The sequence below is a fragment of the Syngnathus typhle genome, linkage group LG1 (genome assembly GCF_033458585.1).
Source record: "Syngnathus typhle isolate RoL2023-S1 ecotype Sweden linkage group LG1, RoL_Styp_1.0, whole genome shotgun sequence".
NCBI lineage: Eukaryota > Metazoa > Chordata > Actinopteri > Syngnathiformes > Syngnathidae > Syngnathus > Syngnathus typhle.
This window is the reverse complement of record NC_083738.1, coordinates 9,824,332-9,840,778: the sequence shown is the minus strand read 5'-3', so window position 1 is coordinate 9,840,778 and position 16,447 is coordinate 9,824,332. Positions and strand designations below refer to the sequence as shown.

The following is a 16,447-nucleotide window of genomic DNA, read 5'->3' as shown; positions in this document are numbered from 1 at the left end:
AATATAGAATACTTAAATAAAATTAGAATACTAGACAGCTGTCAACACCTTCAGACTAAACATGGCTGTGCGCCATTATAAAATCAGAGTTGACGATAAACTGCAGTCACAAGCTGCATAAAGTTACTAAAATATAAGGAACAATTGTCAGTATGATGTCTTTTTTCTATTTATAGATAATATGCTTCCTTGGTTGTTCCACTTCCTTGACAACACCGTATATGGGCACGTAATGTAGTTACAGTTAGTTCCCATCAAACAGAAATGCACATTTCTCTTTTAAACACACCCTATCATGTTGTTATGGTCCAAAATGAGGAAATGAAACGACGCCAATAAATAACGAGGTTGTTTAAAAGGAGGGTAACGAAGGGGAAGAAAAGGGGGAGAAGTAAAAGAAGGGGCCAGTGCTCCATTTGGAAAACTAGATTTCTCTATTCCCAGCAGCCTTTGAGTCAATGTCGTTGGCCTGTTTAATCAAAAGGCATGATTAATGCCACTTGTTAGTTTTTGCAGATATTACTAAATCAATTTCACAGAGAGATCCAGTGGACATTTATCATAAACCCATTCACACACACACACACACGCACACACACAAGAGAAAATTGACATTGACGTAAATTGAACAGGAAGTCTGACAATTCAGTTCGAAGTGGTCTTTTTTGACAGAATTCCAGGACTTTTGCACAAATGAGCCCCGATCGGAAGCAAAGAAGCAGAGAAGAAAGCGCATCTGTAATGGCGGCCTCCGTATGATATCCGGATAAAAAAAAAAATTGTGCCCGTGTATAATGCGCACCCCAGATTTTAGGACAATAAATTAGTTAAATTTTGCGCATTATACATGGAAAAAAACATATATTAGTAACTAAGTTTTAGCTTTTGGGGGGGGAAGTAATGGAAAATAAGTTCAAGGAAAAACTTTAAGCCTGATAAATTGCAAATGCTCAACCGCACATACATGGAGGTCGACCATTTAAAAATATTGGGTGGGAAATTCACTAGGTTGGTTCTTTGGGCTCTCATTTCTCCACAGATGATGGAGAGCTCCATGGGAGGAGTATGTATGATGTTTGACAACATTCCAGTCGTAGTGGGCCAACAAGCCACTGCTGTGTTTATCTTTGCAAGGGAGGTCAGCCTCAGTTTTGGCTTTCAGAGACCGGAGTCAGCGCTACACACTCGCAGACTGTTGACCTACTTGGGTCAGACATCTTTGTTTGTCGACACTTATCACGCTCACCACATCAACTCTTTGAGGCCTCAACAGCACGCTTTTCTATTCTTCTATTTGTACTTATTCCAGTTTTTTTGGGTCATAATAGCTTTGCTCAATTGTTCCAGAAAAATAGCACACGTCTCCCAAAACGCTACATCATATATTTTTTTAACTAGGACATAATTCGCCAAGCACCATTGTGTCAAAAGCACACTATTGTCAAATTTTGATTTGTTTTAAAAATTAGCACACACAAAGCAAAGGAAGGACACTGCACTGTTTAATACAAAACACTCTCTCCTCTCACAGTTTTTAAAAAATGAAGTATAAATAATGAATACAGTCCTTAAAAATGACAAATTAAACACAAATGCATCCTATAAATCAGAAAGGGCCATTGCAGGGCCTGACTGCTCATTACAAACTAAAAATAATGCTACACAATAACACAGCACTGTATTGTACATACTACAGTATGCAAATACTGTAACTGCAGCATGTCTGCATCAATTCTTTTATCTTGGTCAGGGCACAGGACCTCATCAACACCACAAGCTATGTTTTCTCTGGCTAGGCAACATGGAAAGAAAGACCTAGTGTGTTATTAATTATTTGCCGTGCTTTTATTTTTTGGTTACTATATGAAACAAAATATACATACACATTGCACACCTAGGTTTAATACTCAACAGGAATTCAAGGCACAAATCTATTTAAGAAGTTCGCAAGCAAGACATCCTAACCTTATCTACGTAATCGAATAGAGCAATTTTCTTTTTGCTGTGCTGCGCCACCCAACAATTCTCCATTTCGTGGTCCCCGCCACATACACAATGAATGGGTTTGACAGCAACATGCTATGGCTGCACCCTTTGTCAATGTGGAGTGAAATGGGCTTAGCACTTTGACGTGGCAGCAGGCTATGATTATGTTTCTATGGGATGATTCTGTGCATTTGAAAATTGAAATGAATTCCTTTGCTCCGCAAGTTAGCATCAAGGCTTCCAACAGGTGTAGGTGTGTTGCCGTGGCAACCCCTTTGGGGGTCTTAAAGGGACGTCATTAGCATATCATTCAGGTGGTCATGTGGAGGAGGACAAGGGGGGAAAGGCGCTTGGAGGCTGTCTCAGGGCAGCTTCAGGGGGGATTTGAAACTCAATAGTTCCTTGATTTATTTCCTCTTAATGAGGACTGAGCAGATTTCATTTGATTTTAAATATGGCCAGATGGGCAAAGTCGTTTGAAGATGAGTAAAAAAAATGTAGGCATTAAAAAAAGTGCTAATTATTTATGATTTATTTATATTTGCTAGGAATTCGCCGGAGGTGTTGCTCTCAATCAGATGCCATTAAAGTGAAACGAGCATGTGAGAGAGAGAGAGAGAGAGAGAGAGAGAGAGAGAGAGAGAGAGACAGACAGACAGACAGACAGACAGACAGACAGACAGACAGACAGACAGAGGCAGAGGCAGAGGCAGAGGCAGAGGCAGTGGCAGTGGCAGAGGCAGAAGCAGAAGCAGAAGCAGAAGCAGAAGCAGAAGCAGAGAGAGCAGTCTCTCGGCCACGTCAATCAAAGCAGTGGTCCTCAACTACCGCACTGTGGCCCGGTACAGGGCCGTGGGCCACCTTGGACCAGGCCATGGTGGGCCGCACAAATGAAAGAAACAAAACACAGCAGTTCTTTATTAGCCGAGGCTGATTTGATTTGATTTCGAAAAGTGGCAGGATTCTCTACGTTACATGAGGGATTGTCAACTCGTGGTCCGCGTGTCATTAGTGGTCCGTGGCTGTTTTGCAGATGGTCCGCAAAATTGGAAATAGAAAATAATTGTAACATTTTCAAAATCGATTATTTAGACTTTATTTTTTTTCCAGCTAATTTTGTCAATCATTTTGCCATCCAAATTATGTCAAATGTAGCTGAGATTCCCCAAATAGACATACAGATGCAAATTAACACCCTGTATAGGTCTTGCCAAATTGTCTCGTAGTATATTTTTCACTGTGGCGCGTTAACATGATTGACTCACGTAGCGGGGTTTGACAGGCACCTGTGAAATCACAGGTCACTGGAGATGCCACCAAAAAGTCTCAAGTCAAGACGGTACAAACAGGACACACAAAAAAACTACTTGACATTGAAACAATGACTGTTTTTTAAATGTGGCACGACAAATAAAATTGAAAAAAGTTGTGCCAGTCCAAACACAAAACCATCAAATATTTTTATTTCTTTTATTTACAGCTTGTGGTCTAGAAAGAAAATGACGTCATTCTTGTAATATATGGCCTATGTTAAAAAAGGAATTGATTTGTGCAACAGTGCATGAATAAAGTCATGAAACTATGAGTTCAGCGTGAATGAAATGTAAAAGTAGCACTGAGTAGCAGGTGCGGGGGTAGTCGGCGGCCTGCGCCGCATGCATAAGAGATGAGTGAACACATGTTAGCTCGAGCACATTTTGGGAGGTTTTAGTCACAGCTCTTATCCGGAGCGAGTTAGAATGAGATGGAGACTTCAGCTCTCATAACTTCACATTTACAGTCGCTCGAGCGCTCTCAGATCCTACACCATCAAACCATGGGAGCTCAGGAACATGAGACTCGCTAGACTTCCACCAAAAAAAAAAAAAAAAAAACATCTTTGTTTGCCTTTTAGATTTAGTCATTAACACAAAGTAACTTACATATATTCATTGCACACACTACTTTTCTTTTTCCACAAACATTTCTGTCAATATTCCTTTCTAATGCGATCCACATTTAGAACGGTCTTGCAATAAACCACAATTAATGCAACTCTCCTCTCACACGTCACTTGTGATTCCGGCTTGAACAATAAACGCACATCCATCCATTTTCTGAACCACAAAGACAATAAATAATTCAGAGAGTTTAACAAAAAATGCCACAGCACATGCGCACAAAAATGCACATGTCATGTAACCAATAAAATCAGTCCTCCAAAATAGTAAAAAATAGAAATACCCAGTACTAGAAATAATCCACAAAAAATCACACACACATACTCTATGATTAATGTGACTGCATTTGCATACGTTTCCATGCCTTAATTCTCTTTTCGGGCTCCACTTTTATTGCTGAAAAGCAATTTGGAGACATATACAGTGGCCCTGAAAGGAAGAACGTGAATAGTGTGATCCATTGTAAAAAGGATTGATGAGTTTTGTTCAAGTCCATCTGTTGGACTTGATGAGTTGCTGCACATGCACTTTTGGCCCCAATGCAAGTGACCTCTAGCCCCTTAAAGTATTTAAATCTCAAAAATGGGCAATATATTTTTTTCCATGAAAATTGCTTATACAGGCATTCCATAATCAGCAATTGTGTCATAGAAATAAGCAACGATGAGAAATAATCCACAAAGTGAAAACAGGAAAAAGTCCATAGCTTGCTCAGTCCCATACATGCACATAATATAGTACATCTTGTACGTAATTAAAAAAATAAATAAATAAAAATAAAAATAACACAGTCACGCATGTGTTATTTTAATGTGATCGCTCCTCCCACCAGGTATTCATGATAACACAAAAGAAATGATAAAAAGAAATAATGCATAGACTGCTTTGAGAGCAATGTGAGTGCAGGCACGCGGGGCACAGGGAGGGAGGGGCTCCCGGTGTGCCCTCACACGCTGTCACGAAGCGTCTCAGGTTGGTTTGCGAGTGGGTGAAGTCATCAAACAGAAGCTTTGTGACCGAGCCGCCGGAGGTGCAACAACCCAAAATAACTCCCGCACTCTTCGTCGTCCTTCAGACGTCTTCGGCCTCGCGCTGAACCCTCCTGCTCCTGCGTCGTCTCTCCCATAGTGCTTTTACTCGCCGCAATCTGACCTCACCAGTGCTGTCTTTACATGACTCAATGACTGCTGCAGCACAATGACACCCTTATGAACGCAGATGATTATAAAAGACACTTGACATGGTGGACTCCTTTGAGAGAAGTCATGCCATGGAAAACACGTCTCAAACGGAACAGGAAGTTGGTTATTTTGGTCTGATATAGACATGTTAGGCTCAATTTAGCTATTTGTGTAAAAAAAAAATAGCCACAGGCACCAAATTCACCATGCGAACAAAACTGGGTGGACAACCATCCATTTTCAACACTGCTTATTCTGCTCAGGGTTGCAGGGCTAGTTCAGGGTCGCAGAGGGTGCTGGAGCCTACCCCAGCTGACATCGGGTGAACAGCAGACTAAACCTGAACTGGTCGCCAGCCAGTCGCATGGCGCATATCAAAACGAACAACCAATAGCAAACCGCCATTGAGCGAGAATCGATCCCATGCTGCCTGCATATCACAGAAGCAGCAGAATTTTGGACCAACTGGAGACGCTTGATGGAGGGCCAACTGACTACAAATAAATAAAACATTTCCTTCAAATTTCATTCGGCCTGGTTCCTATACCGGGAAATAGCAAAGGTCAACTCTAGACATTTTAGGGTCAATTTTGCTTTTCATGCAAATCAAAAGAAAAAGCATACCAACAAAGTCACAAATCAATGCAACATTAGGGCAGTGCTTCTCAAATAGTGGGGCGCGCCCCCCTTGGGGGGCGCGGTGCTATTCCTGGGGGGGCGCGTGTGACCCTGGGGAACAGGCTTTTTTTTTGGCAGTACTAGAATAAAGTGTAATTGCGCGTTTACTACAGCAGGGGGCAGTGGCGCTCTCATTGTTACTTCTGTCACGTTTGCGACAGTGCAACATTTTACGACTTACAAGACAAGTTAGGATAGTCACGGTGGGGAGGGGGGGGGCGCGAATAGTTTTCTTCTTGCTAGGGGGGGGCGTAACAGAAAATAATTGAGAAGCACTGCATTAGGGAGACATAACATGATACATGAAACAAGTCTTGTGGACCCATAGCTGAAATTGAAAGAAGTCAGTCAATTTGATTTGAAACCATTTTGGATGAATTCCAGAATCACGAGATACATAATTGTCTAAGTGCAAAAACATATATCGATATCCACTTCCATTAAGTGTCAAACAACCTTTGTCCATACAATGCTACACTACCACATGGTATTCTTAAGAATCCATAAGTCCTCAAACTCCCACAACACATTTCATTGACTTTTTGGACTTTGTTGTTCTTTAAAAGTTGCATTTACAGCCAATTAAATGGTGCAATAAAATAAATTAACGACTTTCCTAAGCACTGACACCAATAAACATTTAATTGCTCTCACTAATTTTGTTCAACGACCAAACACATTTTGGGATGATGTCCTTGTCAAAATGTCAGGGTTGACCGGTTCGCACATCCGCCTACAGCTTAAATCCACCTCCCACATTTAAAAAACCTGCATAGTAGATGAATCAAAGTCTCTAAATCGTCTGTTAGTTTGAATGTGAGGTTCTTGCATGAACCCGTAATTTGAAGATATATTCCGATATTAAAACCTCACTTTAAATCTTCAATAAAATCATAAACCTTATGTGAAACCCCAACCCTGGCTTGAGCCCCTAATTTGAAAATGTTAACCTGGCTTGAAACCCTCATTTCAAATCCTATACCCAAGATCTTATTTTTCAAGACTTCATCTGTCTTAATACTTAATATCTGACATATTAACAAATATACTAAATCGCAGAACATTAAGTCCAGCAGCAAAAGACATCTACAATATTTGTTATAGCACCAACTAAAGGTCAGCAAAGCACACTGTTGCCACATTGTTTACAGGAAACAAATTGATCACATTTATGATTCTCTCTCTCTCTCTCTCTGTCTGTCTGTCTGTCTGTCTGTCTGTCTCTCTCTCTCTCTGTCTCTCTCTCTCTCATGCACACACGAACACACACACGCGCACACACACACACACACTCATAACTTCAATAACTTGATAACACTAACTTCCAGCCCCAATTGAAACCTGTTTAACATCTTAATTTGAAACTCCAGACCAGCTTTGAAACCCTGAACCCATAACTCTAGTTTGAAACCCTTAGTTGGCATTTTACTCGAATTATTACACTGGCTGCTTGATACCAAAACTCAAAACCATAATTTGAATCGTTAACCTTTGTTTCGAAGCCCAACAATGCTTAGAACCTGAAATTGAAACCTCAAACCAAAATTCCTAAACCTGGCTTGACACCCTAATTTCAACCCAAACACATTGAAACCCTAATTGGAAACCTTAACCCTTGTTTGAAACCCTCCTCGGATTTGACACAATTACATTTATTTCAACTAACCCTAACCTTTCTTCACCTTGGTGGAAGTTTCACAGGCATTTTCCTTGTGCCAAACACAGGCAGCAACAGTAACTACAAATGTAATTCAAATTCAAAGCACAACAAAAAGGATATGGAGAGGTGACGTCCTTGTCAACGTCCATCTTACCTTCAAGAACATTCCTCAATCAAGTCCAATCATTCCCATCTTGGCTAAGTCCCAGCTTGCTGATCTACATCTCCGCAATGTCATCAAGACTCTGTGCCTCTATCAGTTGTGCCTCTCACTGTTCTGTGCGTGTAAAATTATGGCATGCAAGCAGGTTACAGGCAGGCGGGCCAAGGTGTGAACTGACAGTGCTCCCTTGTAGCGTAATCAGCACCTTTGACCCCACTCCATAAAATGTTGCATAACCATAAAAAGCAGGACGGAGGGTGCATATAATTTTCAAGCACACCTATTGTCAAGCCCTTCAACAAGAATATAAAAATCAAATATAGTATGAAGGACTTTATGCTATGCATACAGTGGAACATTTGAAGGTTGATAACCGTGTCTACAAAGTTCAAATGATGTCACCTCCAGGATGAGTCCATCTATAAAAGACATCTGGAAATGGTCAAAATGACAATTTATGTAACATGTCAGCTTCAAAGCAAAATCACAGACTTTATGTTCTGGTCCGCTCAGAATACACGTGACTAACAAACTTTGTACTGCTAAGTGAAACTGGCTTCAGGGGCTGAAATTTCTTTAGAAATTCCGCACTGTAAAAAAACACAACTTGTATTTTTGGGGCGAGAACTTTAAAATTCAATTATTTATATAAATGATTGATATTTATGGAAACAATTTTAAAGTGGAACTCCACCTAAAATGTTTCTTAACAATAATATGTTGTATGTGCCCCCACTCGTCTAAACATGGCATTCAGGTTAATATTGCGTTTGTGGAATATGACAAAACTCACCTGCTTTTATCTAAGGAGGCAGACATTTTGCCTCTCGCTGTCAACTGAAAATGACATCACAGTTGCTCAGGTCTCAGGTCACAACCAATCATGGCTCACCAGTATTCCGAAGCTGTCAATAGTGATGTCATTTTCAGTGGACAGCAAGTACCAAAACGGCTACCCCCTAAGATAGATAAAAACCAATGGATTTTGCCTGTTTAGTTTATATTGCAAAAACTAAACATTAATCAGAACACCGTGTTTCAGCGAGTTGGGCTGCACAGAACACATTATATACAAAGATTTTTTTTTTTCTTCCCCTTTAAATGCCAGTACTAAGAACTTTGGAGACAATACTGAGGACAGTTATTTCTTTAAATTTTTATTTATTTGTTGAAAATGTGAGTAAGCCCAATATTGCATTAACAAAAATGAAAAACAAGATAGATTTGTTGAATTTGTTGCTATTTTATCAGTTTGCTGTCTTCAAATTTTGAGTTCATTCACAACTTCATTTATTTTCTAAAATGTTGTGGACTAAGATCCTAGCTAAAATGCCACTTTAAACCAAAACAGCCACCATCGTTTCATAAAATTTCTTGATAGGTCGTGGTTTATGCTTTAGAGGCTAGATTTGTTAAAGATTTGTAGGATCCCTGGAAATGACCCCTAAAGTGACTGCTTCAAATCAAAATGATGGACTTGGTCTCCTTTTTTTTGCGACTCTACTCCTGATACCCATGGCTTTTTCATGTTGCCATGTTGGATCCCTGCTGAGCAGATTTTTGTGGTAGATATTTAGCAAACCAAATTAAAAACACAATAATGACATCGCACAGTGCAGAATCAGTGCAACAATCCAAGCAAACACGAACACACATAATCCCTTAGAATTATAGGTCTTCGTTTTCACAGTGTGGACACAGTGTCGATCTCAATGAGAAGATCCATGGATTACCGATACCCCCCATCACACACGCCGACACATGCATGTCATCTCATTTGACTCTTGACAGATGGCAGAAAGCTTTTGAGTCACATGGGCGTCATACATGTACATAGTATACGCTTAGCACTCCCACACACACTACTCCACTCCTGATAAATGTAGTTAGAATGTATTGTGTTTACTCTTGCTTTGTTTCCTACAAATGAAATGGCTTAGTCAGAATCAAAAACTCACCCTGTATCGCAAACCTTTTCATCCAACTAAATCATTACGTTCAGTAGTTGTGACCCCTCAAAACAGCACCTGTGACTTTAGTAAATGTATGCAGTGCATCACACACGCACAAAAACCCAGACATTATTTCAATCATTTGTCATAAATACATATATATATATTAGAGATGCACCGATCCGACTTTTTCAGTTCCGATACCGATACCGATGCCGTGGCTTTGCGTATCGGTCGATACCCGATACCGATCCGATATTATGGTTGATTTTTTTTTTTAAACGTTTATTTCGAACATTAAAGAAATACAAGAAAAAAATAAAAATACAGAAAAATGATAACTCCATAATACAATAGAATATAAAAGAAAAAAGATATTGCATCATAATTTTCCTTTATCGTAAAATCATATTTGTTCAAAAAGGGAGTAGAAGGAAGCCTAAGCTTATCTGACTCTACCCCATGTAACTACATGTTTCTATTTAATTCTGTCAAGAATTTGTCCATAGTCAATATATTAAAGAAAGAAAAAAAAAACATACATATATATATATACATATATATATATATATACATACATACACACATACATATATATATATATATATATATATATATACACATACATATATATACACATATATACACATATACATACATATATATACCATATATTTTCTCATTAAAATACAAAGCAACTTAAACAACTTCACAGCATGTTACGGTATCCCGTCAATATTTTGTCCTTATACATTTTTTTAACTTTAGGTAAGGTACTACAGTTCTTTAATTCGTCACTGCTGGTGTTCCATAGTTCCACACCTCTAACTGTTATACAATGTAACTTTAAGTTTGTTCTCACCAAATCTCTTTTAAACATACGTGTTCCTCTTAAATAATGGGTACTTTCCCTCCACTCAAACAACCTCTGGATACTGTTTGGTAATTGATTATTTTTTATTTTGTACATGAGTTGGATGGTTTTAAAGTCGACTAGGTCGTTGTATTTCAGTGAGTTCAATTTAATAATTGAACTCACTGAAATAATAATTCCGATTTTATTTAAGAAGCTACATAACTCTACATGTGGAACAGAAAAGACCAAAGGCAATGGCATCAGGCAGACTACACAGTTCTTTGCTCTAAATTAGGGGTGTCCAAACTAACGGTCCAGTTTTTATTGGCCCGCAGCAAATTCTGAAAACATAATTGAATATGACCCGCACAAGAAGCTTGAGCTCAGCTTCTCAGTTTCCACACTAGATGGAGCCCGCCACACAAAGCGTTTGACGTCCCATTAACACCCCCCCGGAAGAGAAGCGAACACACAGCGTTTGACATCCGATTAGCCTCCCCCCCCCCCCCCCCCATTCGGGAGAGAAGCGAACGCGCAGCCTTTGACGTCCCATTAGCAACCCGAAGAGAAGCGAACGCGCAGGGTTTGACGTCCGCTTAGCAACCCGGGGAAGAGAAGCGAACGTTCGCTCCATGTTTGCGTTTGTTCTAGCGTATGACGTAGCCCGCGTCCCAATAGATTAAGGAAAGTATCGGCTCACAGATCGGCTGTATTTTCCGATACCCGATCCATCTATTTTGTTGATATCGGGACCGATATCCGATCCAGATATCGGATCGGTGCATCTCTAATATATATATATATAAAAAAGAAGGAGGCCGAGGACTACTGAGTGTGAGAGCCACTGTTCGGGATGAAACAGCCTTCCAGATCCAGACTGACAAGATGGTGATGGCGAACCAACCGGACATTGTGGTGGTGGACAAACAGCAGAAGAAGGCCGTTGTAGTGGATATAGCAATACCAAGCAATGGCAACATCAGGAAAAAAGAACTTGAGAAGCTAGAGAAATACCAGGACCTCAAAGAAGAGCTTGAGAAGGCCTGGAAAGTGAAGGCCTCGGTGGTGCCCGTGGTCATTGGGGCACTTGGGGCAGTGACCCCCAAACTGGAGGAGTGGCTACAGCAGATTCCAGGAACAACATCAGACATCTCAGTCCAGAAGAGTGCAGTGCTAGGAACAGCCAAAATACTGCGCAGAACCCTCAAGCTCCCAGGCCTCTGGTAGAGGACCCGAGCTTGGAGTGGGAGACCACCCGCGGAGGGTGAGAGGGGAATTTTTTATATATATATAGATATATATAGATATATATATAGATAGATATATAGATAGATAGATATATACGCATAAAGGAGCTTTCAAAGCCGCCCCCCTCCCCCATCTTGGACTTTCTGACCATATCACTGTTATGCTTTTGCCCGCATACAGACAAATGGTGAGAGCGTCCAGGCCGGTTCGCAAGCAGGTACGGGTGTGGCCTGAGGGTGCCTCCGATGCACTGCGTGACTGCTTTGGCTCTACTGACTGGGACATGTTTAGGAAGGCTGCCACTTGCGACGATCGGACAGACATTGAGGAGTATACTGACTCTGTTTCCTCCTACATCAGGAAGTGCATTGATGATGTGACTCTCAAAATCCATCGTCACTCGGGCTAACCGGAAGCCATGGCTGACAGGGGCTGTCTTCAGGCTGCTGAGGGCCAGGGACAAAGCCTTTAGAGCAGGGGATGAGGCTGGCTTGAGGACTGCGAGGGCCGACCTGTCCCGGGGCATCAAAGAAGCAAAGAGGGCGTTCTCGTGCAGAATTACCGCCCACTTCAAGGACAGCAGGGACGCACGGAGCCTTTGGCAAGGCATTCAGACCATCACGGATTACAAGCCCGCGCCGCAGAGCTGTGAAGGCGACGTCCGTCTCCTCAATGACCTCAACCGCTTCTTTGCTCGCTTTGACGGTCAGAACAGCACTTGCCCGCTAAAGGCCACTCCCCCTTTACACGAGCTGCCCCTGTGCCTCTCCGCCAACAGCGTGAGGAGGGCGCTTGCCGCTATCAACATCCGTAAGGCGGCGGGCCCTGACAACATCCCGGGTCGGGCGCTGAAGGACTGCACTGGTGAGCTGACGGATGTCTTCACGGACATCTTTAACACTTCCCTGCAGCAGGCCATCGTCCCGTCGTGTTTCAAAGCTGCCACCATCGTACCTGTGCCGAAGAAACCCGCTCCGTCCTGCTTCAATGACTACCGCCCCGTGGCACTTACGCCCATCATCATGAAGTGCTTTGAGCGGCTTGTCATGGAGCACATCCGATCCGTTCTCCCCCCCACCATTGACCCCTTCCAGTTTGCGTACCGAGCCAAACGGTCTTCTGAGGATGCCATCTGCTCTGCCCTCCACTCGGCCCTCACCCACCTGGAGAGGAGGGACTCGTATGTGAGATTGCTGTTTGTGGACTTCAGTTCTGCCTTCAACACCATTGTGCCACAACGCCTCATCAGCAAACTTGACGCGCTGGGCCTCAGTACCTACCTCTGCAACTGGCTGCTGGACTTCCTCTGTCAGAGGCCACAGGTAGTACGTGTTGGCAACAAAATCTCCGCCAGCATCACGCTGAGCACGGGGGCCCCCCAAGGCTGCGTGCTCAGTCCGCTGCTCTTCACCCTCCTGACGCATGACTGCACTGCAACCTACAGCGACAACCGTATCGTGAAGTTTGCTGACGACACGACTCTGGTGGGTCTCATCACCAAGGGAGACGAGACTCAATACAGGCTGGAGGTTGACCTTCTGACCAGGTGGTGCAGGGACAACAACCTCCTGCTGAACGTCGACAAGACCAAGGAGATTGTTGTGGACTTCCGGAAGGGTCACACCCAACACCTGCCGCTGACCATCGACGGTGCTGTGGTGGAGAGAGTGAGCAGCGCCAAGTTCCTGGGGGTGCACATCAGTGAGGATCTCTCCTGGTCCACCAACACCGCATCACTGGCAAAGAAAGCCCAGCGCCGCCTGTACTTCCTGCGGAAACTCAGGCGAGCGAGCGCTCCTCCGGCCGTCATGACTGCATTTTACCGTGGCACCATTGAGAGCGTCCTCTCCAGCTGTATTGCTGTTTGGGGTGGCGGCTGCACTGACTACAACTTGAAGGCCCTGCAGCGCATAGTGAACACGGCTGGTAAGATTGCTGGTGCTTCGCTCCCCTCCTTGAAGGACATTTACACCTCCCGTCTCACCCGCAAGGCGACCACGATTGTGAGTGATGTGAGTCACCCCGCTCACTCTTTGTTCGAGCTTCTGCCCTCTGGGAAGAGGTACAGAAGCCTGCGCTCCCGCACCACCAGACTCTCAAACAGCTTCATACTCCAGGCTGTTAGGATCCTGAACTCGCTCCCCCGTTCTGCGTAGCGTCCTGTACTTTTACTGTCTGTACTGTCTGTATGCACACTGGCTCTTATTTGTTGTGTTATCTCTTTATTTATTATTTATTATTCCTCTTATTATTTATTGTTTGTGCCTTTTGTTTATGATGTTTTTTACTTTTGCGCTATGCTTGCTGGCTCCGTTTTGCTCCTCTTATCTATTGTGTTATCTGTTTATTTATTATTTATTCATCACTCTTACTATTGATTGTTTAAATTTTTGCCTTCTTGTTTTTATATTGTGTCGCGTACTTGTATGTCTATCGTGTTATGTGTCTCATCACCGTGGGATAGAGAAAAACGTAATTTCGGTCTCTTTGTGTGTTGTGACATGTGGAGAGATTGACAATAAAGCTGACTTTGACTTTGACTTTGATGGTGGTGGTGGCTCCTTTTGGCTTTTCCCCGAAGGGGTCACCACAGCGAAACACCCGTTTTTGTCCAGATGAGTCGCATGAGAAGTGTTTGGTACAGTTTTTATGCCGGATGGTCTTTCTGACGCAACCCTCTGCATTTACCCGGGCCTGGGACCGGCACGGAGGAGACACTGACATGTGCCCCCCTATGGCTAAATATGGTTCCTTGACCGGGAATCGAACCCAGGCCGCGGGCCGACCAAGCATGTTTTGGGGATGTGGGAGGAAACCGGAGTGCCCAGAGAAAACCCACGCGGGCACGGGGAGAACATGCAAACTCCACACAGGGTATGGCTTTAAGATACTTATTTTTTTTATTTTTTTTATTTAGTTCTCTCTTTTCTGTTCAGTGTTTGTTGGGTCATTGTTATCTGTCCTATGTGCTGTTGCACTCTATGCTGTGCTTTGTGTTGCCCCTGTCCTGGTCATGCCCAAGTCTGTTTAGTTTATTTTTTATTTTGTTACTTTGCTTTGAACTGCTGTCTATTTAGTTCCTCGTGATCACTGAACCATCCATAGTCCTCGAAGCCTTGCCTTGCATTGTTGCCACAGCTAACCGTCAGAAATCTTTTTGTTGTTACTTTTTTCACAGTGATCTTTTGCTTGTACTTTGTCATGAACTCTTCCTTTTCGTGTTGAACTTTTTTCAGACCTTGTTTTTCTCCATTGCATTAGTGCTTTGATTTCCCTTTAGTTTTATTTAAATTAAATATTCTTTGGACTGAACCACAGCCCCGCTTCCGTGCTTCCCTGCATTTGGGTCCTCAATCCCACGCTTACGTGACAACCTGTGTATTTTCAGGTATATGAGACTTTTAGTGGGGTTGGCTGATGGTAGACAATGTGTATTATAATTCATGAAACTGGCTTTGAGAGCCAAATGCATAGGTTAAAGAGATTATTTATGAGTCTCCTCATGATATGCATGCTGACAAAACCTACGGAAGCTCAAATAAAATAAATGAATGAATTCCAATGGTCACCAAATAAGCCAAGTTTGGTCTTCTTCTTCCAAAAAGACCATTGTCACGAGGATGAACATGATGAAAAAGACTATTTAAAAGGCTAAATGATTTAAGCAATGTCGTTTCTCCATACTCACCTGAAGGTTTTAAAGTGGAACTACCTTCTCTCATTGCAAGGAGGCATGCTTGACGTTCTGATTTGGGAAGGTCAAAATGTCGCAAAGATGGAAAAGGAGCCCATACTCACCATGTCTCCGCGCGCTTCTAGCCTGTTACGGCGCAAAATCCAGCCTCCTTCCAAAAATCACATTGTCCTCCGATCTTAGAGCTCCATACACAGACCAAGCAGGCGCGTACGCAACCGACGCGAGAGGAAAACCAAGCAACTTGGACAAGGAAGGTCCAGCCAGACAGCCAGCTGCGTGTGCGCGGGGATATTTGGGAAGCGTTTCTGATGTGAGGAAGCGGACAAGTGGATGCAGCGCGGCTGTTTGTGCGTACGCGCGCGCTCTTGTCCCTCCTACACATGTGAATGACACATGCTTCCACGCAGACATACGCGCGCGCGCACACGCCGCCACTCTTCCATTCAAGCAAAGTGAACGTGCACGCGAGGTAGGGATACGTGAATGAACGCGACAAGAGGAAAATAATGATAATTAAAAAATGGATTCAAAATATTTAAGATAAATAATTTGATGGTGTGCAAATAGCTCAAGCGATTATTTAAGATCCAGTGCTCCGATAAAATTAGTTACTCAAAAAGTTAAGTACGGTGTTCAAGTATCTCTGTCGCCCCCTGCTGCAAACTGTTTAAAGTGATACTACCTTTGGGAGCTTAAGATCAGGGGATGCTTTGAGAATAATTGTCAATTTCTGTCTATGTGAAGCCCTTTGAGACTGCTTGTGATTTAGGGCTATACAAATAAACTTGACTTGACTTGACTACCGTAGACACGAGGTCGGTCGTGTTTCCTGAGTCAAGGCACATACATTACACACCCCAGAAAAAAATCTCACGGTACACCGCCAATCAAAACTTATATATTTAGCAATATTCCTTTCTTTTTTTTCCTTGAGTCTTCTTGTGTTAGAAAAGCCTACCAGGTTTCATGTTGCCAAATAAGTAATACTACCTCAGGGGGGTGAATGTACAAACTCTCTGTCTCACTGGCTGCTTCAAAAGGAAAACAAAACAATTTGGGTTAAAATTGGAGAAAAAGTCAAAACGC

General features: G+C 42.6%; 1 protein-coding gene across 2 annotated transcripts in view; it reads right to left on the bottom strand.

Annotated features, from left to right (window-relative positions):
* htr4 (5-hydroxytryptamine receptor 4) overlaps positions 1-15,603 on the bottom strand; it is a 55,391-nt gene extending 39,788 nt beyond the window's left edge. The window contains exon 1 of one of the 2 annotated variants that reach the window (XM_061282379.1): positions 15,463-15,603. Coding sequence is in view for 1 of the 2 variants with exons in the window: in XM_061282372.1 (XP_061138356.1) it covers positions 15,353-15,386 (34 nt within the window). In the remaining variant the exon portion in view is untranslated. Of the gene's footprint in view, positions 1-15,352 lie in introns of both variants that reach the window. The other variant, XM_061282372.1, reaches the window with a different exon arrangement.
* Between the last annotated feature and the right edge of the window lie 844 nt (positions 15,604-16,447).